The sequence below is a fragment of the Micromesistius poutassou genome (assembly GCF_964030765.1).
Source record: "Micromesistius poutassou genome assembly, chromosome: 21".
Lineage (NCBI taxonomy): Eukaryota > Metazoa > Chordata > Actinopteri > Gadiformes > Gadidae > Micromesistius > Micromesistius poutassou.
In genome coordinates, this window is record NC_140291.1 from 7,133,366 (window position 1) to 7,157,153 (window position 23,788).

A 23,788-nucleotide genomic window follows, 5' to 3' on the forward strand; every position below is an offset into this window, starting at 1 on the left:
CAGGGCAGGCCCGTCTTGTGCCCTGAGAGATTCTCTCAGCCGCTGGCCTCTAGTCCTCCTCTGATCCGTCAGAGGAGGATCAGCCTCCGGTTTCCAAGGAGGAGCCCACCGTCGCTTACTTTAGAGGCCCCCAGAAAGAACACGATCGTCACGTCTTTGAACGCACAACAGAGACAGAAAAACGGCAGCAGCATCTGTTTGATCGGCAGTGTGTGTGTGTGTGCGTGTGTGTGTGTGTGTCTGTAGTCTTGGTGTGTGTGAGTGTTTGTACTACTGTGTGCCTTTGTTTGCATTTATATTTGTGTGTGTGTGTGTGTGTGTGTGTGTGTGTGTGTGTGTGTGTGTGTGTGTGTGTGTGTGTGTGTGTGTGTGTGTGTGTGTGTGTGCAGTGGCGGACTTAGCAAATTGGGGGCGTAAGGCGAAGATATATATGGGGCCCACCTCATCCGATCTTTGAAAGAGAACAGAGAAAAAAAATGTACCGACTGAATGGTGGATAGGCAGGTAAAGCTAATCCATGCAGAAGTAAAGGTTGGAGATGAGAAAAAAAACTTGTATCAATATCAGTATAACAGCAAGACAAGTAGTTAGGGTAAACCCCCACAAACAGTCATATAGGCCTACTTGAGAGAGAGAGAGATTGTTCTCCACATCACACGCTTCTGACACAGAGTCCTACTTATTGATGTCTTCACCTAGCGCCACTTCACAGCTAGCTGCTGCTGCTGTAGCGGCATGTTCAACGCTTTGGACGTTGTTGTTCCTGTCTGTATCCCCAACAATAGCCGTAAAAAAGTGTGTTATCTTTGGCAGCGTTGCCAAATACAGCGTTGCCAAATACTTATCTGCGTTATCGTTTTTTTCTTTGATTTGAGCCGCTTGGGTAACTTTATTTCCTAACCCTTTATTTTATTTTTTTGCGTTTAGACTCGTCTTGCTTCGTCTCTGTTTGTGTACTTAAAAAAAAGAAAAAAAAAAAAAATCTGAGGTTGGTTGGGGGCCCCCCTACTGGTTGGGGGCCTAAGGCATTCGCTACTCCACCTTAATGGTAGGTCTGCCACTGAGCCCCCCGTCAACAATCCCGATCACCCTCAATCCAACACTCCCCCACCCCCCCCCTCCCCTTGTTCTACATCGATAAAATATACCAAAAAATGGCATCAAAACTCCCTTTTGCTTTAATAGTTTCACGTACAATTGAATGTTTTATTGACTAAAATACAAATGTAGATATAATATATTACACAATGGCAGCAAACAACATTTTCTTCAATTGCTTATAAACAAATATAAAACGTGACATACATGATCTACTTTCTTAAACCTCTTTCTGGCTTTTAAAAAAATATATATTTTTAATTATTATTATTGTAACACACACACACTCTCACACACACACACACACACACACACACACATCATGACACAGAGCATTTCCAATTCAAAAGGGAAAGCACTGCTCATTGCAAAATGAAACCTTTAAAGGTAAACAGGCCTATAACTTGACTAAAACTGTCCTTATGTAGGCCTAATACATTGTAATACATCACACATATGCTACCAAACAGGACACAGAATATTTCAATTCAATAAGGAAAGCACTGCACTTCATTTGAAATCAGAATCATTAAAAGTAAATAGGCAAGGCATATAGCTTGACTAAAACCTTAACATATGACTTATCAGTCATATGTCATATGTCATATGGCTACTATGACAATAAAACAGTCAGGGCTGGATTTACTTCTGTCTATGATAATAATTGTATATAATCTGTCCTCGCATGGCTGATAACTGACTAGCAGCAATGTGGTAAAAAAAATGGGCGGGCCCCTGGACCCGTGCCCAGAAAACCCATTGGTTAATCCGGCCCTGGCTGTGGTTTTGGATAGGCTTTGTCATCCCCTTTCTTCTTCCAGAAGGAATCCAAAGCAAAGTAATACAACAGAGGATCAAAGCAGCAGTTCATACTCGCAAGACACAGTGTTGGCTCGACCGCATGCCCCCAATCTTCAAGGGTCAGCACCACTGAAACCGGCAGGAAAAATATGAAAAACATCAACAAGTTCATGGCAAAGAGGAGCATCACATTCACCTTGTTGACCTGAACAGAGTCACTGAGGTGACTGCGCAGTTTCCAGGACACCATTGAAGTGGAGATACAATTGACTGCCAGCAGTGTGAACATGAAACAAGAATTCACGTAATTCAGTGACGGAGGAATCTTCTTCTCAAAACAGGGAACGCGATGAGGGTGAAAGCAGGTCGTTAGATTGCAGTCCCGAAAAAACCTTGCTGCTCCGAGGCTCTCTGGGATGTTTACAGCCACTAGAGAGATCCAAACCAAGCCGCACGCTCTCCAGGTGTTGGTGGTGGTCCGCAGGTGCCTGGACCTCAGCGGGAACACCACGGCCAGCAGGCGGTCCACACCGATGAAGGTGATGAAGATGGCGCTGGCACGGATGTTGTTACTGAACAGCATGGTGATAACGAGGCAAGCATGCACCCCAAAGGACCAGGCGCCGGTCGCGTAGAAGTAGACTCTCATCGGCAGGGACAGCACCAGCAGCAGGTCGGCCACCGCCAGGTTGATCAAGAAGACGGCGCTGGGAGACTTGAGCCAGTGGCGGCGTATCAGGATCCACAGGGACGCGGCGTTGAGCGGCAAACCCAGCGCCATGATGCACCCGAAGACGACCGCGTAGGCCGCACTCCCCTCCTCGGCAGATGACATGTTGTTGTCGTCGAGTGAAGAGATGTCAAACGGAAGTGCACTCTGCTGAGGTTGTGGCCCTGACAGAGAGCACAACCCCTTGATCTAGATAAATCAAGGGATGTCATCTGCGTAATTTGGGTGCAGAAACCACACAGGAAGCACTGACCTTATCGACCCACGTCAGGTGAACACATCACTGTCTAGGTTGGAGGCACTATTCATTCCAGAACTGCCAACAAGCCGAGATGCGTTTGTTTCTTTCCAAACTCCCCGACGGAAGAGTGAGACTCCGGCCAAAAACCCAAAAGCCCTGCATTAGGATGTCATTGTAAATTCTGCTTGCGTTCAAACTTGTCATTGTATTCCACTCTAAGTTGAAGTCGTTAAGTCAAATTGGGGGGGGAGAACGGAGTCGTCGATGCCGACAATTAGCTTACAACTCAATTTCAAACAGCTTGAATAAATAAAACTAGAAAGCAGCGACTCAAAAAACGTTAAAAGTCAAACCAGCGTATAGGCCAATGTCAAGTTTCCCTGGCGACCTGAAAGAAAAATGCTGAACCACCAAAAAGTATATTGTTTTAAACATGATGAGAACCAGCTGATTGATTGCTCCTGTCTATCATGGGTCTGACCCCGAATGTAGTGCAGTCCAGGGCGATCCAACCCTGGGAAATATTCTTTTTTTAAGAATTGCTACGTAAAGGCACAATTTTAAACCATTACGAGATTGATTTAAGGATCGAAATCATCGAACAATTTGATATATTGGAAGTATGATGACTGCATTATAAGATTGGGGTGTGTTCACCTTGAAATTATAATTAAATGCTAATTTATTTATTCTTTATTGGCCTATGTTTTATTGCGCATTGGCCCCTTGCATTGGAATGAAGCGAAGTGAATCAAATAAAAAATGACACCCCTCCCAAATGTTCCTTCAATAAAGCTTGGGTCTCTTTCGGAGGTGGTGCCCCCATAAATTCTTACACTGACGGAGAACAACCGCTGCCTCCTCCTTCCATCACACTGACATGTTTATATTTGCTTACTGACTCTGGACGGAGACATTGTTTATGTGTGTGAACCATTTTACATTTTAAAAGCTATAGTCAGTCTGAGCTAATGCAATCAGTCTAAATGGCAATAATTGTAATGGAATATGTAATGTGTGTGTGTGTGTGTGTGTGTGTGTGTGTGCGTGCATGTGTGTGTGTGTGTGTGTGTGTGTGTGTGTGTGTGTGCGCGTGCATTTATATATGTCTGTGTTTGTGTATGCGTGTGTGTGCAGGAGCAGGAGTAGGAGGAGGAGTAGGAGGAGGAGGGCTGCTTCTTGCCTGGCTGGAGGCGGAGGCACACACACACACACACACACATACACATACGCACACACACACACAATTTCTTTCTTTTTTTAAGTACACAAACAGAGACGAAGCAAGACGAGTCTAAACGCGAAAAAATTAAATAAAGGGTTAGAAAAAGGGTTAGGAAATAAAGTTACCCAAGCGGCTCAAATAAAAGAAAAAAGCGAAAAAGACGCAGATAAGTATTTGGCAACGCTGCCAAAGATAACACACTTTTTTACGGCTATTGTTGGGGATACAGACAGGAACAACAACGTCCAAAGCGTTGAACATGCTGCTACAGCAGCAGCAGCTAGCTGTGAAGTGGCGCTAGGTGAAGACTTAAGTAGGACAGAAGCGTGTGATGTGGAGAACAATCTCTTTTCTCTCTCTCTCTCTCTCTCTCTCTCTCTCTCTCTCTCTCTCTATATATATATATATATATATATGACTGTTTGTGGGGGTTTACCCTAACTACTTGTCTTGCTATTATACTGATATTGATTTGATCTTTGGAGTAAAGAAGTGTATGCAGGGCAGTCCCGGCGCTCCGCACACGCAGAACACACACTGTGCGTAGGGCACCAAGTGCCTGGGGGGGCACTATTATTTCTGTCTGCATCGTGTATGAAAAGTGCTATATAAACAAAGTTGCCTTGCCTTGCCTATGGAACATATCCAATGGGTTCAGATATTCTTGGACTTCCGTTGAACATAAATAACACTATCGCTTGTCGATTTCACATATGAAGCCATTTCTGTTTTTTATTTTTTATTTTGGTTGTTGATTTGAAGGAAATAAACAACATTCCAGAGTAGACACTCTGCCATTGGCATGGATGTATTTTGAGTAGTTTGTTAGAAGTTGTAGCCTTCTTTTTTTTAAATGTTAAATATTAGTATTGTCATTCAACCATGTGAAATCAAACCTGTTTAAACCAAATAGTGTAGGAGCATCATGGATGTAGATCAAGAACGGGGTAAACAGATTTAATTTGTCTGGCTCACATCAAGCGGTACACTCGCAAAAAACATGAACGTCTCTACAGCGCCCCCTTTTGGCAAATCAGACGAATGACAAACAGGTTACAGTTTACAGCTGTAGTCCAACTATATATACACTGTGGATGCTTTATATACAAATTATTCACACAAAATAATAATCTGCAACATCGACTCAGTCTATAAGTCTGTGATGTGTAATACTTATTTCAAAATAACGTTAATTATGTCAAGTTGTTTAAAATAAAAAAGCTTTTAAATGCTAAAATACCCAATATAATTCAGTAAATATGACCTTTAACTAGCTCATAGAAAGATTTTGTATCAAGTATTTCAGCCAACACCCACCGGTCCCATCACCAATACAGCACTTTCTACTAACAAAATATATTGGCTTTCCATTCAGACACTCAGACAAATTCTGAATATCGTTGTCAGAAGAAGACATTACTGGCATCACAGCGGCCCCGGGGGACATAACAGAACCAGTATCACATACACAATCCTCCATCTCGGCAAACATAATGGAGGAACTTGAAAGAACATTTGTGAAAACCAGACCTTCAGAATCCTTAGTCAACCTATTGATTGGCTGAGCTTTTGGAAAAAAAAGTATTCTTAAAATGATATGCTTATAGTTCATTTTGTGACTAACCGCACATAAGTTCTCCCATATAATTCATCACGTGTTCAGCTCGAGTGTTGATATATTATATATTATATCATATTTTTAACTGAGAGATAATGACCGATTCTAATTTGTCAAATGTGTTGGAGTAGCGGCCATGGAAACACTGGCCATCGGAAACATTTGGGGACACCGGAGTGGGACAGGACTTACACTGGCCCACAGCTGGGAATCAGTTCAGGCGGCCACAATGTGGGAATGACTCTTCACACAGGCAGGAATAGCCAGAAAATGTCTCTGAACCTCTGATTCATGCTTTCCTCTGATTGGTTTGCGAAGGATGCAGGGTCCAACAGCATGGGACGCTATCAATTGTTTAGAGGGAATAAAGACTTTTCTGTACAAACAGGACGGATACAGAGGTGTGTGTATGGGGGGGGGGGGGGGGGTACACAGAACCCTAGGCCAGCAAGGGTAGAAATGGTTCCAGAGAGGAAACCCCATATTTGGGTGTGCATTGCACACTGAAGGCCATCCTTCCTTCAAGCTCGGCTCAGACAGAATTGTTATTGGTTAGGGGGTAGGGCTGGGGGTTGGAGTCAGTCAGTCGGTCAGTAACTCTAGTGGCTGAAGGAAGGAAACTCATTCTCGTCGTCCAGGCAGACAGGTCCTTCGGCAAACTCGTGTTCTGGGATCACATCCCCCTTCACCCCACCGTCCTCCGAGTAACCTGGGTGGAAGAGCAGGAGCAGTGATTTGTTAAAGGAACGACCCTGGCCCTTGTGAACTGAGAAGTTACAGACTTGTATGCATTTGAGGAGTGCATCCCCAGAAGTGCTCTTGTAACAGTACAGAGTGCTGGATCACAGATTATACCTCACCTTGCAGTTTTTGGTCATGTTCAAACATACCTAATGGCAAAGAGTGTCTTTCATTGTAGATTCTAAATGAAAAGAGTGACACACACGTAAATCTCCCATCACCAGGAGGCAGGCATTACAGTCGCAGGTTGACAACGGCAGCTTACCCATGAGGGAGGACGAGGACGGTGGCGTGGAAGAAAGCGCCACGGTGGCAGCGTACGATTGGCTGGACGGTTGGGGCGTGACTTCCTCCAGCTCCGAGTCTTCCTGCTGTTCAGCGGAATCCTCGCCACTTTCAAACAACCTGGAATTTAAAACGGGGGAATGTTGGAATCATCCACTGGGGAAAAAAGCCATCATACACTTCATTCATCAGTTCTTAAAATAAATCAGAACAATCCTGTTTTTTATCAATTGTAGAATGTTTTGAATTGTTTTGAACGACATCTGGCGTCAGACATCTGGGTTCAGACATCTGGGTTCAGAGCCAACACTGGAGGTGGTGCAGTTGTAATGCATTAGTATAATAGCATCTCTTTAAGCGTGAAACACAATAAGGTAGAGAAATTATATTGTGAATATCAAAGAGGAAACACATCATTGTGTGTATGAAATGGAAAGACAAATTGCTCCAGGTGAGGCTTGAACTCACAACCTCGGCATCACTCTGCAGGACACTGTCACAGACAAGTACCGCTTACCGAAGTACAGAACCTAGAAATGCCGTAGACACTGTACTCTGATCCATTGCCCTCATGGAACCCCATTCATTAAAGTAAGGTTAAGGAGGGCACATTGAATTATGAAAGCGGGGGATATGCTATCAGCTTCCCTCTGGTCACTCTGTTCGCCGCGACAGTCTGAAAAGTACAGCGTGCTTAAGGAAATGTATCGGCTTCATAACACAAACGTCCACTGCTTCAGGAGAGGTTTGAACTCCAAACATATCATAAGTACTGGGCGCTTACCGATTGCACCACTGGGGCCTGGATGAACTAGAGACACAGACTCATTGAAAATGGTGCCCTGGTTCTTTTCTAGTATTGACTTTTCTAGTATCGATTACCATCCTGGTAGTCAATACCATCCTGGTCTAAAAAGCACACTGCCTCCATAAAATGTGCAAAACCACAATTATTTCTCCCATGTCTCGCGCACAAAGAGAGAGAGGAACACAGAGGAACACCAACATACACTCACTTGTGCTTTTGGACCAGGACACACTCCCCTCCATCTTGTGGGTCCACGTTGTAGATATAAAGATGGCCGTCGGAGGAGGCCACGAGCAGCCGGGGAAGCTTCTGGATCCTGAGGATGAAGACAGACAGTGATGGAACCACTGGGAGGACAGACAGCAGGCCACGACAAGATGTTCTGCACTTCCCAGGCAGAACATTTGGGTCGACGAAGCAATTCGATTAGGTTCTTCCGATGTCTTTCACCGATAACACAGTAACCTCAAATCATCTTCATAAGACAGCATGCATAGCTTCATCATTTCAGTGACGGCTGTCAATCAAACCAGATTGTCTTGCAAAACTGCACAGAATCACACTTCACAAGATTTGTAAAGGACTACCCTGCAAAGAGATCAACACTTCTACATTATCTTATCATATTCGCGGGCTCATGTGAATAAGTAAGCCTCGACTACGGTTAAAGCGACTTTGCGTCCACGCCACTTCATAACCCCCCAGTAATAACACCAATCATTTTGAATGAACGAACAACGACGGAAGTAAAGAAATAGCGAGAAACAAGCAGAAAAGAGTAGCCCTGATAAAGCGACGGAGTCCCTACGTGGCCAGGGCGCAGACGTTCTTCCGGCCGATCATGTCCAGGCGCACGGTGGCGAAGGCCCGGTCCTGGTGCATCATGTCGGACACCTGGGCCGGCAGGTAGGTGCTGGCCGCCGTGAACATCTTGCCCACGTAGGCAGACCACGTGGGAGACTCTTCCTCCTGACTGCAGGAGACGGTGGTGGGTTAGTGTGTGTGTGCGTGTGTGTGTGTGTGTGTTTGAATGTGTGTGTGTGTGTGAGTGTGTGTGTGTGTTACTTGGGAGTGTGCTGTTCCAGTTTGAAGATGTGGACAGTCTCAGTGTTGCTGGAGGCGCACAGGAACTGTCCGTCTGCACTGAAGGACAATGAGCTGATGCTCACATACCTGACACACACACACACACACACACACACACACACACACAAACACACATAAACACACACACACACAGAAATGGACACACACAAATACAAAAACACACACACACACACACACACACAGATAATCAGTACTGAAAATGAAAATATTACAATTATATGTCCCATGTAATATACACATATTCTCTGAAACACTTTTTTCTACAGACAACCCATCACATGCATGTAGCCATATAGTGTAGGCGATTCGTAGATAGCACCACGTTCGGAGAAGCGCTACTATAAACTACTCACCTCTTCATGCCTCTACGGAACTCAAATAGCTTGTGTCCTTCAGGAACAGTGAAGACCCTGATCACAGTCCCCTGGGAGGGAAAGCATAGACGGAGAGCAGGCAGCAAGTCATGTTCAGTCTTCTTAAACAGAAAGGATGGAAACATCTAATGTGCCAGTAGAGGCTTGAGCTTACAACCTCAGCATTGATGAGGCTGACTGAAATTTGATGGGATGGTTTTCAATGCAAATGCTGAAACCTCAACAGAATGAAACACCTGAATAGGCTTGAGCACTTACAGTGTTGTGAATCTCAGGTGTAGCAGGCGAACCTCAAACTTGCAACATTGTTTGACGTACTCATATAACTGCTTACCAACGAGCATTAAGTGGTGTGCTATGAGAAACATTGAATTTTCTCATAACATTGAATTTGTTCATTAAATGACCGTTGCTTCAGGTGAGGCTCAAACTCCCAACCTCTGCATTTCTCCACCGGCTACTGCTCTATCAGCACCGCATGCTAACCGATTGCACCGCTGGAGCCTGCCTGTCAATTGTAATACTGCTGTCAATTGTAATAATATTACAATTGTAATAATATTACAATTGACAGCAGTATTTAGTATTTACTATTACAATTGACAGCAGTATTTCAATTGACAGGCAGGCTCCAGTCTGTCCATCTCTTACTTTCAGTATAGGACAATAATGACATTATTGACCTATACTGAAAGTAAGAGGAAAAGGAAGGCCTAACTGTGAAGATAGACCTAGAGGCGTGGAGCGAGCGCAGTGCTGACCTTCTCTGAGGCACTGGCCAGCTTGGTCCCAGATGTGTTGAAGGTGACTGCGGCCAGAGGACTGTCGTGCGCTGGGATCATAGTCACGTTGCTCTGAGGGACAGACAGGGACACACACACACACACACACACACCCACAGTTATCACGCCATCACGGCACGGATCGGAACCAAGAGGTCCCATGTTTACGATGGGCTCGGTGGTATAGGCGACCGTAGAGAGAGGCGGCTACCAGGTTGTTGGCGTCGTAGACGATGATCTCCCCATTGGTGGCACTGCCAGGGTAGGCCAGGTAGGAGTTGCCGTGGTTAACGGAGAGGGCACAGAGACCTGGGGGTGGAGAGGTGGAGAGGGGCTAAGCTAACGGTAGCTAGCTCACTCTCTTCACACGCAGGACTGTGCACGGCTAGGATCTTTTGCTGTAAGTTTATTACCTTTTTGGAACTGTGTGTGTGTGTGAGGGAGAGCGTGTGTGTGTGTGTGTGTGTCTACCCGTAGGGTTGGAGGGGGTGTTGAGCAGTGTCTTCAGCAGTTTCATGTCCTTGATGTTGTGGATGTAGATGGACTCCTCAAGACACACCACCAGACGCTGAGCAGGAGAGAGAGAGAGAGAGAGAGAGAGAGAATGAATCAGCATCAATATCATGCCATTATCTTTTGTCCTTTAGAACAGAAAATATGTTTTTTATAACATTTTCATAATGCAATATTTGTGTGATGATTAAATTGAATATTGGTTAATAATAATAGAAAACGGAATATGTTACATATTCATCCTACAACTCAGGGGCACGGGAGGATCACATCCAATGCCGGTCTCCCACTCACCTGTCTGTTGAGCCGGACCGAGAGGATGTTGTTGGAGTAGCTGTAGTTGCAGATCTCTGTGCCCTTCTTGAAGTGGTAGACGTTCATGCGTCGCGGCGTGGCCAGGCTGACCACCACCACCAGGCTGCTGGAGAACAGCCGCTCCACGATGAACACCTCCGGGCACTCCACTGGGGGAACCAGGTCAAAGGTCAACACCGGGCCTATTTTAGTCATCAGGCGCGTTTATCCAAAGGTTAATGCCAGTGCCATGGCAGGAGTTTGTACCCCAACGTCTATATTTCTCGGTCTAGCCTACAAATCAGGGTATACCGTGTGAAAGCCAAACTAAACAGGTCAGGTTCAAACTTGAGGCTTGAAACGAATGCTGGCTAGCTTGTTCTTTGTGTAATTACATAGCTTACTGTATCATGTATCACTGTATCATACTGTATCAAGTACACGTATCCTATTCTTCACTTGGTGTATTCATAAGCCATTGTTTATCAGGATAAAACCATTACACTTTTGGGTGATGACAGAATTTGACCACACCTTTTGAACAAAACCAAAATAACTAACGTTGTTGCGCAAGGCACAGGCTGCTAGCTAAAGAGGATGTGCGAGGTGATTTTGTATTATGAGCCAACTGCCAGATTATTATTATTTTTTAATTGTAATCTCTCATTGTACACAATAGCGATGTAACTAACATTCAACACCTACCACATCTCTGTCTTTATTAACATTCTATAAACAGATTAGGAAGGTCACATGTTCACAATATGTCAACCAGTGACTCATTGGCTGTTATATCATTGTATATTTCTGTGTGTCAGATTAAATGACTGCTTGTCCAGATAAGAATCACCTTACTAAGCTCTGACTTCTCGAAGCCAGAGGCACTTTCTCTGTAACTCAAACCAGTTGTGGAAGTTTGCCAAACAAACATTATGTGACCTGAACAGGGCCTTGACACTGCTGGAGGCAGGTCACTGTAGACTTCAAGTGCAACAACCACAACAACAAGGGGACAACCTGAACATATGACCATTGATTATACTCCTGTTGCCCGCTCTAAGTTGAATGCTTGATGATTGTGTGGCTAGAGCCTCTTCTGTCCTTACCTCCCTCGTGGATGGAGTCCATTTTGTCCACCGAGGTGATAGAGAACAGCCTGTAGCCAGTCTTGGTGCCCATGGACAGAGAACTGAGACACATGCAACAAAACAACAAGAACAACACAAAGTTAGAATAAAAGATTGCGTCTGGTTTTGGATCATGGATGTATACTATCTTATCACTAAATGGCCCCGTAAAGATCAATGGAAAAGCATCAATGTCAAAGGTGGAGGTTTAAAAGCATATTTTAGTAATAATCCATGGAGAAATACACGTTGACAGAAAGCATTCACACACACTCACACACACACACACACACACACACACACACACACACACACACACACAAAAGTCCCCATTATGCTTGGTGGTTGCTATATATATCCATCAAGGAGAGTATGAATGAGAGCGAGGGCTCCAGTAAATGCAGCAGGAGTGCAGGTCAGATCAGGTGACTATAGACTTCTGCTGTACCATCTTTGGTGATAACAAGCAATCTGAGGCCTATGTATGGCTGCAGTGTAGACGATAAGCCAAGGAGAGTTTAGAGTTGTTGGGGGGGGGGGGTGGGGGGGGGGGGGGGGGGGGTAGGACACGGGCAACAGGTGTCATCTGATAAAGGTCTCATCTAATCTGAGTTTTGTGTCACAGTCACCATTCATGGAAGACGATAACACCTGTTTATTTACTGAGAGGAGGATACTGGTTCCTTTTGGTATGACACAACTCTAACTGGAAAGAAAATTGTGAAATGTCCTGAAATACCAGATGACCCTTCAGGCAGAACTCTCATTAGGCCGGGCTATACATAACAAGGGGCCCAGTGTATTGAATGATCGCTGAGTCGTAAAATTAAACAATAAAAATGATGAACTAATTAAAAACACAGGAAAACACTTTTGAACTTTAAACCTTTTGGGACATTGTTTAACTTTGCAACCGAAACCCCCTTGTACATGTTCAGGCCAACATGACGTTGTGTAGGCCTTATAGTCCTATATTACAACGATGGCCCAACTATATGCCATCGATGAACACCTTAAAGATGATCAGCTTTCTTAACCTTAAAAAGACGCTGTGGTATGAACCTAGCCTAAGAACCAAACGTTACAATAATATCCATTATATTTGTAGGCCAGCAGTATATCGGAATCCTCTAGTCTTAGTAGATGATGTAGGACACAACTAGTCTAGAGCCACACATTAGGAATGTGCGGTTCAAACATTATGCAACAGTCAGGTGGCACTGGGTGCTCCGACCCGCGCCGGCCCGAGAGTCTGGGGTCGCTTACGTGGTGTCCTGGTTAAACGACGCGCAGATCAACCCGGGCTGCCCTCCCTCGCAGACTGGCTCCGGAGACTCCATCGGCACCGATGATTCTTCTTTTGAAGAGTGAGAGAGGCCTCTGGTTCGGATCGCTTACCCTCACTTCCGAAATCCGCTTTACCGAAACCCCTCTTCTCCCCTTTACACCAAGTGCCACGCGCACACACTTGAGGTAGAACACAATGTTTGGACGAGATGTTTCAAATGTCACGAACGTGCCATACCATCAACATATAAAATATATTACGATGATAATCATTTGACAAGACCTTAATGATACAACATTTTCATTCTGTATAGATGGCATTACTGTGTTATTAACTTCACTGATGGTCACACAACAAAACAAAAACAGCTGATGGGTGTATGCGTCACATTAAATACAGTTTTCTATTGGCTCAGAACTACGTCTCAGGACTGCGCCTCCAACGTTTCAATTGGTCGAGCCATCAACCATCGCTTTCTCATTTAATATTGTGGCTGTCGATCAACTTAGGTCCGCCCAGATAGAATTCCAATGATGCGATTGGTCAGATATTCTTTCAGTCTTGTCACGAGGAAATGTTTTGATTATTTCACTGGATAAAATCATATCCAAGAATAATATGATTTAACAATGTGTTATACCCTTCCTCGACCTATCCTGATATTACCACACAACCCGCAAAAGCTAAAACACAAAATAATTATAATTTACACATTAACCTTTTGAAGACGTATTGATGTTGTATAAGATGTTAATGTATAATATAATTAGTATCCATAACATAATAAACTCATTTTAAAACCAGATTGAAATGACTTAGCCTAGCAATCGTTTATTAATTAGTGTAGTATCGCCGTTATTTCGTTGACGTCACGACACTGTAAGTGCCCCTTTAAGGTTGCCAGTGGTTACGGCTCACATGTCAGAATGAGAAGCTTTGACGTCAATGACGGCTCGTGATTGGCCCTAACCCGTATCCGGTGGGGCAGCGGTCCAGGGCTGGGGAAGAAACCAAACCTACGCGAGGATCTCCAACTGTTACGCTTTGCTATAAACCTTTTATTCCGAGTCAACATCGAGGGGCTCGGTGGGATTTTGTAGATCATCGTAAGTATCTGCTTGTGCCTTTGCTTGAAACCAACGACCTTCCCGTAGTAGAATAGTATTTGCTTCGTTTGGCATTTGTTTATGATAGAGCTCAAGATGGCGTCATCGGATGAACGCTTTGCCTTTGCAGGCCAGTTGACACAAGCTAACCTGCGAATCATCCTGCTAATCTACGCGTGTTTACCTCACATAGTGCAGGCGTAGAACGAAAAATGTGATTGCATCTTGAATTGTATTGAATAGGATTGTCGCGATGCTTATTTTTTTAGACGTAGCCTGGCTTACAGAAATCCCCCACCCTGCGTGGATGCTTCCACATCTAGCTACAGATGAGTCTGACATATGCTGTGTGAGAAAGACTGTGATGTGTAGTCGTCATATAGCTACGGCAGGGATGTTAGCTATCCACTTTTAAAATTGTAGTTTAGCATGTTTCTTACACCCTCAGTCGATCCCTTGTCCAGCAAGGTCATTACATGTTAGTACTTTACCCTGGTCTCAGTGTGAGATAACATATGTAAGCGCTGCAAGGGTCCTTATTGCCATAAATGTAATTACAAGAGATCATATTTTTCTGTGCCTTTTTGTTATGGATTTCGTAGCAAGACCTCAAAGCTGTCAAGCTGTCACACAAATACAAATTGGCAGTGTCATTACCTTCAATTTAAACAGTTTAACAGTGTCCATTGACACTGATTACAACATGAGTAATTAATAAGACTTAATTTTCAATAATTTTTCTTAATTTTGTAACATCTAATAAATACTTGAAGATTATGTACACCAGGGATTCAGGCAGGCGGTCCATATCAGCCCTTTGATACAATCGGTGATAATCTCCCTTTGTGCCATGCCAGATAACAAACTGATCTGAATCCGTTTCATGTCTCTCCCTAGCGCTTGATTGCTGTGATAAGGCTTTAGTGTCAGAGGTGATCAATCTAACCAATACATCTCTGAGGTTTTTTGCAAGCATAGGTATGCTATGCACTATTAGTTGGGCATCAAAGGAGTTTCACATGCACTCGAACATAGTCATAATAGGAAATGAGTGTAGATTAGGGGAGGAAATGCATTGACGTCATAATGTCAGGTTATGTACCCATATCAATAACTGTGGTTTGGTGTGCATAAAGCAATTAATGCAATGCAATTGTATCTGCTCTCTATTCATGCTGTTAGGCTTCCTTTGCATGTCAAATTGTAGGCCAATATTTATATTTTGCAGAGTTGTTGACATACTGTTTCCTATCGATTCTGTTTATTCTTGATGTGCTTCCTGCTGCTCCAGCACATAGCACTGTAGGGCCTCATCTTTTGTAAAATAAACAAGCCACAGATGAAAACACTCTGTTGTTTTTCATCTTCATTATAAAAAGCTGTTGATGTTACTCTTCATCTTCTAGGCAAACGAGGAGAATATGTATGTACGGTGTTGTACTTTGAAGAGGAGGTTTGCTCCAAAATAACATTTGAGCTCTGGATACAAGATATTTTGTGGTTCCACCTTTTAAGTGGCTCAAGTTCATTTAAGTGGCTAATTTAAGTGTGCCAAAAGTATGATTTCAAATGTTTATCTTTTTGGTTATTATTCTGAACTTTGCTCCATTAAAACTTGTGTTCAGCTCCTGCATTTACTTCATGAAGACACGGCTACAAATGGCACAAGACTTTTGGCCAAAAAAAGAACCATAGCGCATAATAAATAAAAGTTGTTTACAGAAAACGTGAACTAATTCCAGAACCAGTGCCCAGCCGCTTGTGTTGTGTGTATGTTCTTTCTGTCTAGTCATGGAGGTGTGATCTCATCATATGATCGGCCTCTCTCCCAGCCCTTTTTGAATAAGACGGGCTTCACAGAGCCAAAACGGCACCATCCCCCTCTCTTGTGTGCTCTCTCGCTCTCTTGCTCTCGCTCTCTCTCTCCCCCAGAACATTCCTCCCGTAGCTTTGGCCCCGTTTCGTCTCTCTTTCTCTTCGTGAATCCAATGTGACCCACTACACGCTAACAGGACGTGTTCTTTTTTTGATTTCAAAACCCCCCAAAAAAAGTTTCCTTTCCTTTCTTCAGCCAGGTCAGAGGTCAAGAGTCGGCAGATCAGCGTCCCGGTGGAGGTCATGGCGTCAGGCAGTACGAGTAGCGAGGAGGAGCGCAGCCTGCGCGAGTGTGAGCAGTATGTGCAGAAGCACAACATCCAGCAGCTGCTGAAGGACTGCATTGTCCAGCTGTGCACTACCAGGCCAGAGAGACCCATGGCCTTCCTCCGCGAGCACTTTGAGCGGCTGGAGAAGGTGTGTGTGTGTGTGTGTGTGGGGGGGGGGGGGGTGTTGGCGGGTCTGGGTGTAGTCAAGGGGAGGAGGTGGGGGGAGTGGATAGTCTAATATGATATTATAATTATTAATGTTATTTTCAAAATGTCAATGTTTTGTTCCCCTGGTGGTCATTTAGGGTACTGCACGAGGGACTTTTATGACAAGTGTTTGCTATAAATATTGGCCAATATTATGAGCAAAGCACAATCCACTATTCAATAATTCATCTTATAAAGGTCATGTTTTGTTTCAAATTTTGTGCTTGCTTTTATAAGTGTACAAATGCAACAGGGGTGTACATAAACGAAAAAAGTTGGATGCAGAATATAGATGGATATTAATTATATTTTTAAGTTATTACATTTGATTTAAGTTCTGTCATTACAAAGCAACATTAAAGAACAAAATCTATATTAGCCTGATAGATTGAGAGTCTCTTCTAACCTCTGGCACACTTCCTATCTGGGTCACGTGTCTAATACCCTATTGGCCGTCTCTCCTCCCCTCTGCAGGAGGAGGCCAAACAGATCCAGAACCAGCAGAAGGCCGGCAGCTCCCGGTCCGACTCACGGGACGAGGAGGTGTCCCCGCCCATGAACCCCGTGGTCAAAGGTCGCCGGCGAAGAGGAGCCTTCAGCGCAGAGGTCTACACAGAGGAGGACGCCGCCTCCTACGTCAGAAAGGTAGCATAGCGAGCCTACATGCACGCACGCACGCACGCACTCACACACGCACACACACAGAAACTACAGTGTGAAGGTATGTGAGTCTTGTGACGTCTATGTGATGTCTTGTATCGCGTCCCTCTCCAGGTCATTCCCAAAGACTACAAAACCATGGCGGCGCTGGCGAAAGCCATCGAGAAGAACGTGCTCTTTTCGCACCTTGATGACAACGAGAGGAGGTGCCCTGTGGCTGTGGCTTCATTGTGTTGTTCTTGATTTGAAGAGGTTGTTGTTTCTGTGTCCGACACACATCCTTGATTTATTCAATGTTATGTTCTCCTTTTTCAGTGACATATTTGACGCCATGTTCCCCGTGACCTACATCGCCGGGGAAACAGTGATTCTGCAAGGTTTGTGTGTGGGGTGGGGGGGAGGGGCGGGGGGGTGTGGGCAGTTTCATCCTTCCTAGAGACCCACCAAATTCAAGTCCACCGACGTGTTGTGGACTTTCACTAACAGCATGTTGTTCTCACAGGTGCCGAAGGGGACAACTTCTATGTCATCGACCAGGGGGAGATGGATGTGAGTCCGACCGCCTTCATCATGTCTCCTTTAGGGAAACCCAAGACCACCTTCTCCCCGAACTCCCCGAAAGAATTACGTTGTTTTCTTTCTCCGGTTTCGCCTGCGCTCTCTCTCTGATCAGACTCGTCTCCTTTTCATTGTATTCATTTTGATGCGGATCAGGTGTACGTGAACAACGATTGGGTGACCAGCATCGGAGAAGGGGGCAGCTTTGGGGAGCTGGCGCTGATCTACGGCACCCCCCGGGCCGCCACCGTCCGGGCCAGGACCAACGTCAAGCTGTGGGGCATCGACCGCGACAGCTACCGGAGAATACTCATGGTGAGGGAGGCTGCACACTCAACACTCGGCCCTATGCTGTTTCGGCTTCTACGCGTCACGCTTTTCATTGTCTTCATCGGTCGACGGTGAGCTGAAACGAGCGTGTCTGTTTCCACAGGGAAGCACCTTGAGGAAGAGGAAGATGTACGAGGAATTCCTCCGCAAAGTGTCCATCTTGGGTGAGCTGCTTGATCGTGTTGTCGTTGTTTGAATCCAACCGGCACTTTTTGTCAGCGTTGTGAGTTTATCAACGGCCGTGTCATGATTCCACCTCCTCCTCCTCCTCCTTCTTCGCTGTGTGTGCATGTCCTCTCGTGGCCCCTCCTTCCTCAGAATCCCTCGACAAGTGGGAGCGTCTGACTGTGGCCGACGCCCTGGAGCCGGTTCAGTTCGAGGATGGACAGAAGATTGTGGTCCAGGGAGAGCCTGGTGATGAGTTCTTCATCATACTGGAGGTTTGCACCAACGTATGCATACACACAAGCACACGCACGCATGCACGCGCACGCTCGCACGCACGCTCGCACACACACACACACACACACACGCATACGCATACACATACACATACACATACACACACACACACACACACACACACACACACACACACACACTAATTCACTCAGGCATAATACAGTGTGAATAAGAGGGTTTCAATCATTTGCGCTGAAGTGCCATCAAAGAACTTCAAGCTTGGCACTAGGTACCTCTTTGTCAATTCTAGAATAACCAAGCAACGAGTTGTTTATAATGTTATTATAAGGGTTATAAGTACTAAGGTCTTGTGACACCATCCTATAAGGGTCGAGACAAGAACATGCATTGAAGACTAGATTAACATGGGTGTGTGTGTGTGTCTCCTCAGGGCTCTGCAGCAGTGTTGCAGCGTCGCTCAGAGAACGAGGAGTTTGTGGAGGTGGGGCGGTTAGGACCATCTGACTACTTTGGTAAGAAGCCCTTCATTCTGGGAAGAACTTTGTCCCCCTTTTCTACATAAATGAGGTCCCTTCGTACTGTGCATTGTCTGTGCGTCCGCACAAGCTGCCTATTGTGTGGTTTGGCCTTTTTGCATGTCCAATGGGCTCACATGTTACTGTGTGTGTGTGTGTGTGTGTGTGTGTGTGTGTGTGTGTGTGTGTGTGTGTGTGTGTGTGTGTGTGTGTGTGTGTGTCCGTCTCCGCCCCTCCAGGGGAGATTGCCTTGCTGATGAACCGTCCCCGTGCTGCCACGGTGGTGGCCCGGGGGCCCCTGAAGTGTGTCAAGCTGGACCGGCCCCGCTTCGAGAGGGTTCTGGGGCCCTGCTCGGATATCCTGAAGCGCAACATCCAACAGTACAACAGCTTCGTCTCACTGTCTGTCTGAGTTGCGACGGGGGGTGGGGGGGGGGGGGCACCCCTCTCCCCTTTCTCCATCCATCCCAGATGTCCCCCACTCCTACCTCCGCCCACCGCCTCTACCCTCCCCCCCCCCCCCCCCTCCCCTCCTCTCCTCTTTCTTTCACTTGGGTCCACCAATGCAATTTTTGCTTTGCATCACTTTCTTCTCTCTCTGCAGTTTCCCTTTTCCTTTCTGTTATTCCGTCCCTGCACTTAAAGCTGTGCTTTTTTTGGGTTGTTACTGAAGGCCAACCGTCCTGCTGGTGTCCGTCAGCCTACAGGCGTTGACACAGCGACATGCTAGCCACTCCATAGGCGTACGAGCAGAATCACCCTCTCTTCTTTACACTCGTGATTTGGTAGTCGTGGTTATTGTTATACTTTCTTTTTTTTTTTTTTTTTTTTTTAAAGCTTTGTAGGACAATCAAATGGGAAACACCTGTTACGTGTTAACTCCCTCAAGTGGTTGAAGTATAAAAACTAAAATGAAGAAGAAGTCACCTGAGGGCCCCTTGAGCAACAGTGGATGAAGAATTGTGTTGTTTATGTTGGAGTCTTGATTTGACTTTTTTTTGTTGTGCTATTGAGCAAGACTGAAAAAAATATTGAATCTGATTTACTTTATTGTGTATCGGTTTTAGGGCAGCCAATTATTTGTCCTATAATAAAACAGCTAGGTTGTAATCAATGGTTAAGCTAATCATTAGCACCACCCAATTAGGGTGTATTATTTGGAAGCCAACCCCCCCCCCCCCCCCCCCCCCCCATGAGTTGGGATTTTGAAATAAGACCGGAAGATCTTTGGATAGCAAAGGCATATTATATATATTAAAAAAGTAATATATATAAACACATTTTGGCTTCCCACCTATACAGTTGTCAAGTGTTGCTAAGGGACATAATGTAGTCCTTTTGTTGTCCTTTGGTAACCACAGACTTTGTATTATGTCTCTAACCAAAATCCTATGGTAAAAAAAAACAATACTGTCTTCAATGGATGAATCCGACCAGAGCTCCAACATAGCATTCTACTGCGGGTTTGGGTCTACCAACCCATGGGCTCTATTCAATTGGACCTCATTGGAGAGCTTGTACAGACAGTGTATGGTTTAGGTTGTTTTGCTGTGTAACTACCAGACTGGTGCCAAATGTTACCCAGGCCGTCGTCAAACCATCAATATGCACCCTGGTCCGTATTCTGAAGTTCACGAGGGTTCCAAAAGAACAAGGGAGTGATTTTTAATGCATTGACCTCCCATTGGTAGAATCAATAACCGTGCAAGTACTGCCTTGGATCATTCAAAGGTTAAAATAAACATTTAGTATTGCGTGTATTTCAGTATTTTTCCGACGTTTTCAGTATGCATCAAATAACTTTTATCGCTCTTCTGCCATGGTTTGTAAACAACACAATTGTTATTGTAGAGTGACTCCAAATGATCGTAGTAACCTTCAATGCAGACCAATGGTCAACACGGATGTTGCCATGGCTACGATCTGAGACGGTGGCAAACGTATATAAACAACAAAAAAAAGTGTTTCAATGTCTTTTTAAAAAGCTTATTTTTCCATGAATTCTATTTCAGGTGTTGAGTGCCACATCGTACCGAAATGCTTATTCGAAACAGTATGTAATGTGTCGTGTGTAACGTCATGGTTTATCTATTTCTTTCCCCCCCAAGCAAAAGGCGTATCACAAATGATTGCAATTTAAAAAAAAAAAAGAAAGAAAAGTAAATGATTAAACAGATTCATGGCTTGGAAGTAAAATATATATATATATATATATATATATATATAAAAAATAGAATAATATATAGGTAATCTGAGGGAATGTAAAAGTAGCCTGAGTGAGACAACAGAATATGAGGACTTATTGAGTAAACCTGAGGTGGTGAGAATGTGTGGCCGGTGAAGGCTGACTTTATTACCGCCACAGTCGCTTGTGATTTCCATGCTTGCTGTGCGTAGTGTGTGACGTGTGAGGGCCCCCGCGGCCCGCTGTGAATGGCTGCGTGTTGTAAGGAAGCACGCCGACCCCTCTGCCACCCAAACGAGGCAGGGTATTTTAAATATAAAAGTTTGGATTATTTGCTCCCTAGTTTGAACTGCGTGGTAACTTTTAGATGGTGTAATATCTGCTTCTTCTTTTTTCTTAATATTAACGCATCTCCTGTTTTATTTTCGATGTTACTTTAAGTTACTCACACAGACTGGTCGACTTCTGTGTAATAGGTCTAATTCTTCATTCCTGTCTTCATTGTTTGTCTGCCTTTAGCGGCTTTTATCCACGAACTGATTCAGTATGCTTTTACTTTGATATTTCTTTCCTCGTCAGTGTACCGAAATGTCTCCATTTTATGCCTATGTACAAACTGATGGATTTATGACTGACTGACACACTGACCAATGGAAGGGCAGATCGAGCGATTGCGTGTGACTGTGCAAAGACGTCGTGGCTTTTGTGCTATGGGACTTGTAAGTGACACCATTGTACTTTTTATTCACTTTTGAAAACAAATATTATTCCCTTCTATTTCTGCAGAACTGCTTGGTTACATTTGGTTATCGTGTCATCCGCCGTTTTTGAGTTTGTAAAACAAAACAAAAAACAAAACAAAAAACAAATTCCTAGTCTACAGGAAATGACATTGTCGGGGGCGCGGTGTAGGGTTTGACACTTTGACCTTTTCATGTAGAGAGAGCGATGGATTTACCGTCCGTTTTTTCCTGGATAAACATTTGAATCACACCCCCAATCGTCCCAGTTTGCCTTAGCTTACCTTAGCTTACCTTACCTTACCTTACCAGGGCTTTCAGTAGTTGACCGTCACTCCTGCTAGCTCCGACTCGAGCAAGTGTGTTAGGCCCGCAGCGTTAGGAGCTGCCGGCTGTCAGAGGACCATTCTTTTTCTATTCTGCCCTACGAGACTGTGTTCAGTTCTTCTTCCTTTTATGTGCAAAGATGTTTTATCCTTTTGGTATAGATTGTTTCAGATGGCAATTTAAGCAATAAAAATAAATAAAAAAGCGTACTGTGGTTTTGTTTTGTTTTACTGGTTGTTACTATTTTACTTGTGTTTGTTTTAGTTATTTTCTAATTAACTTGAGGCCTCAGTACAACCTGGATTAATATCAGTGCTATATGAAGTGCTCATATCTTTAAACAAGTAGTAACTTAGTTCTATTTTCTCAGTGCAATTTTAAGTACAACCATGAACACTGGTGATCATTTTCAAACATTTGGAAAATTAAACATAAGTATGAAATGTTTTTTCAACAGACGTTATTCTGTAAAGGCTGTCTTCCACTAGAGGGCAGTAATGAACACTTTACAATGTGTTTTTATTTGTCATATTGCTGCAAACTATATCAATCATTTATTTGTTGTTTTGCTGTTTTATACATATTTATTTACCTTTGTTAATAATACTTGGCCTAACATATAAATGTAAAATTATATATTCTTTTCAGTGAATTCTGAAAATATTCAAATTGATAATTCATTCAAACACAAGACGGGCCCCATACTGTTGTGATTTACCTTGTGTTGTAGTTGTATAAGAAAATAACAGCCCCGACTTCATGCACTTCTTTGACCAGAAGCTCCACTTTTTATTCAATTCAAAGTCCCGACAGATTACATCCTGTCTGCTACTTTGCTAGGCAGACACCCAACTTGGCAAGATATCGCAAGCTCTGAGAAGACTTTACTCGTCTGGCGGCCTTCCCGACGCAAACACAAAAGGTGTTCCAGACAAAGGTAGGAACAACAGGCCAAGACCAGCCCTGTTTGGATAAGGAATAAAATGGGAAGAAGAACTATGGGCTTGCTTCACTTTATGGATGTTGAAACCAACGTGACGTAGTGCAGTTGGCTGGATGGCTTTGTCTGTGGCTGTTTCTCTCAACAAGCTCGAGCCAACTTAAATGCAAAAAGCCTCTTGGAAGGGTCGGTTGATGGGGAAATAGTGTCTAGAAGTCTGGGAAACGGCAGCTGGAGCTAGTTGAAATGACTCACCGTACTGCACTCATGTTTTGTACACATCTTATAAAGGCCCATGCTTCAAGTCTCAGCAGTTGTAGTAGCCACATTAAAGCTACATTTAGTACATGGTTTGTTAATTTGTAAAAAACAATATAAATAAAAGAAGGCTACATTAAATAGACCTATTCTCTGTGGGAATGTCTGTCCCTTTTGATCTCCATCTTTTCAATCAGTCTTCTGGGGGGTCCAGAGCAGGAGGCAGGGTGGCGGGGCTGATGAGACGAGGAGCATGAGGCAGGCATTGGAGATAGAGCAGACAGACGTTTCATAGCCCAGCTGGTGGATCTCCAAGTCATGTTCATTTAGGCATGTCTTTTCCTCGCGCTGCATTCATCGATC

General features: G+C 44.3%; 3 protein-coding genes across 8 annotated transcripts; 1 reads left to right on the forward strand and 2 right to left on the reverse strand.

Moving 5' to 3' along the window:
* Window positions 1-1,861: 1,861 nt before the first annotated feature.
* On the reverse strand, window positions 1,862-2,734 carry LOC311366800 (lysophosphatidic acid receptor 4-like; the record flags this gene model as incomplete). The annotated part of the gene is made up of 1 exon (XM_084485578.1): window positions 1,862-2,734. One exon carries the CDS (start codon window positions 2,732-2,734, stop codon window positions 1,862-1,864), a length of 873 nt encoding a protein of 290 aa, XP_084341704.1.
* Window positions 2,735-4,868: 2,134 nt separating this feature from the next.
* LOC311366917 (WD repeat domain phosphoinositide-interacting protein 1-like) lies at window positions 4,869-13,356 on the reverse strand. Of its 4 annotated transcripts, none has more exons than XM_084485693.1 (13): window positions 13,011-13,356; window positions 11,724-11,806; window positions 10,618-10,787; window positions 10,282-10,378; window positions 10,022-10,119; window positions 9,790-9,882; window positions 9,008-9,078; window positions 8,613-8,720; window positions 8,356-8,520; window positions 7,756-7,863; window positions 6,720-6,859; window positions 6,574-6,603; window positions 4,869-6,422 (listed from the first exon to the last, which is right to left on the reverse strand). In XM_084485693.1, exons 1-13 carry the CDS (start codon window positions 13,082-13,084, stop codon window positions 6,313-6,315), a joined length of 1,347 nt encoding a protein of 448 aa, XP_084341819.1. In that variant the 5' UTR covers window positions 13,085-13,356; the 3' UTR covers window positions 4,869-6,312. The 4 variants fall into 4 exon arrangements, with proteins under 4 accessions (XP_084341819.1, XP_084341820.1, XP_084341822.1 ...); XM_084485696.1 differs by lacking the exon at window positions 6,574-6,603 and adding an exon at window positions 6,604-6,635 and having other exon boundaries at window positions 6,293-6,422; XM_084485695.1 differs by having other exon boundaries at window positions 6,375-6,422; window positions 6,574-6,635.
* A 665-nt stretch (window positions 13,357-14,021) lies between these two features.
* prkar1ab (protein kinase, cAMP-dependent, regulatory, type I, alpha (tissue specific extinguisher 1) b) lies at window positions 14,022-22,436 on the forward strand. Of its 3 annotated transcripts, none has more exons than XM_084485703.1 (11): window positions 14,022-14,138; window positions 16,210-16,430; window positions 16,964-17,134; window positions 17,264-17,355; window positions 17,465-17,526; window positions 17,652-17,698; window positions 17,864-18,022; window positions 18,141-18,201; window positions 18,356-18,489; window positions 18,891-18,972; window positions 19,215-22,436. In XM_084485703.1, the coding sequence occupies exons 2-11, from the start codon at window positions 16,257-16,259 to the stop codon at window positions 19,385-19,387; spliced, it is 1,155 nt and encodes a 384-aa protein (XP_084341829.1). In that variant the 5' UTR covers window positions 14,022-14,138; window positions 16,210-16,256; the 3' UTR covers window positions 19,388-22,436. The 3 variants fall into 3 exon arrangements, with proteins under 3 accessions (XP_084341829.1, XP_084341830.1, XP_084341831.1); XM_084485704.1 differs by having other exon boundaries at window positions 18,356-18,477; XM_084485705.1 differs by lacking the exon at window positions 14,022-14,138 and having other exon boundaries at window positions 16,218-16,430; window positions 18,356-18,477.
* Window positions 22,437-23,788: the final 1,352 nt, after the last annotated feature.

Excerpts from the sequence above, each read along its gene's own strand:
- LOC311366917 (XM_084485693.1), bottom strand. The coding sequence starts at position 13,084 with ATGGAGTCTCCGGAGCCAGTCTGCGAGGGAGGGCAGCCCGGGTTGATC. Across the intron at positions 10,379-10,617 it reads CGGTCCGGCTCAACAGACAG|CGTCTGGTGGTGTGTCTTGA; the intron begins GTGAGTGGGAGA and ends TCTCCTGCTCAG. Across the intron at positions 10,120-10,281 it reads CACCCCCTCCAACCCTACGG|GTCTCTGTGCCCTCTCCGTT; the intron begins GTAGACACACAC and ends CTCCACCCCCAG.
- prkar1ab (XM_084485703.1), top strand. The coding sequence starts at position 16,257 with ATGGCGTCAGGCAGTACGAGTAGCGAGGAGGAGCGCAGCCTGCGCGAG. Across the intron at positions 17,527-17,651 it reads GGAAACAGTGATTCTGCAAG|GTGCCGAAGGGGACAACTTC; the intron begins GTTTGTGTGTGG and ends TTGTTCTCACAG. Across the intron at positions 18,973-19,214 it reads AGGACCATCTGACTACTTTG|GGGAGATTGCCTTGCTGATG; the intron begins GTAAGAAGCCCT and ends CCGCCCCTCCAG.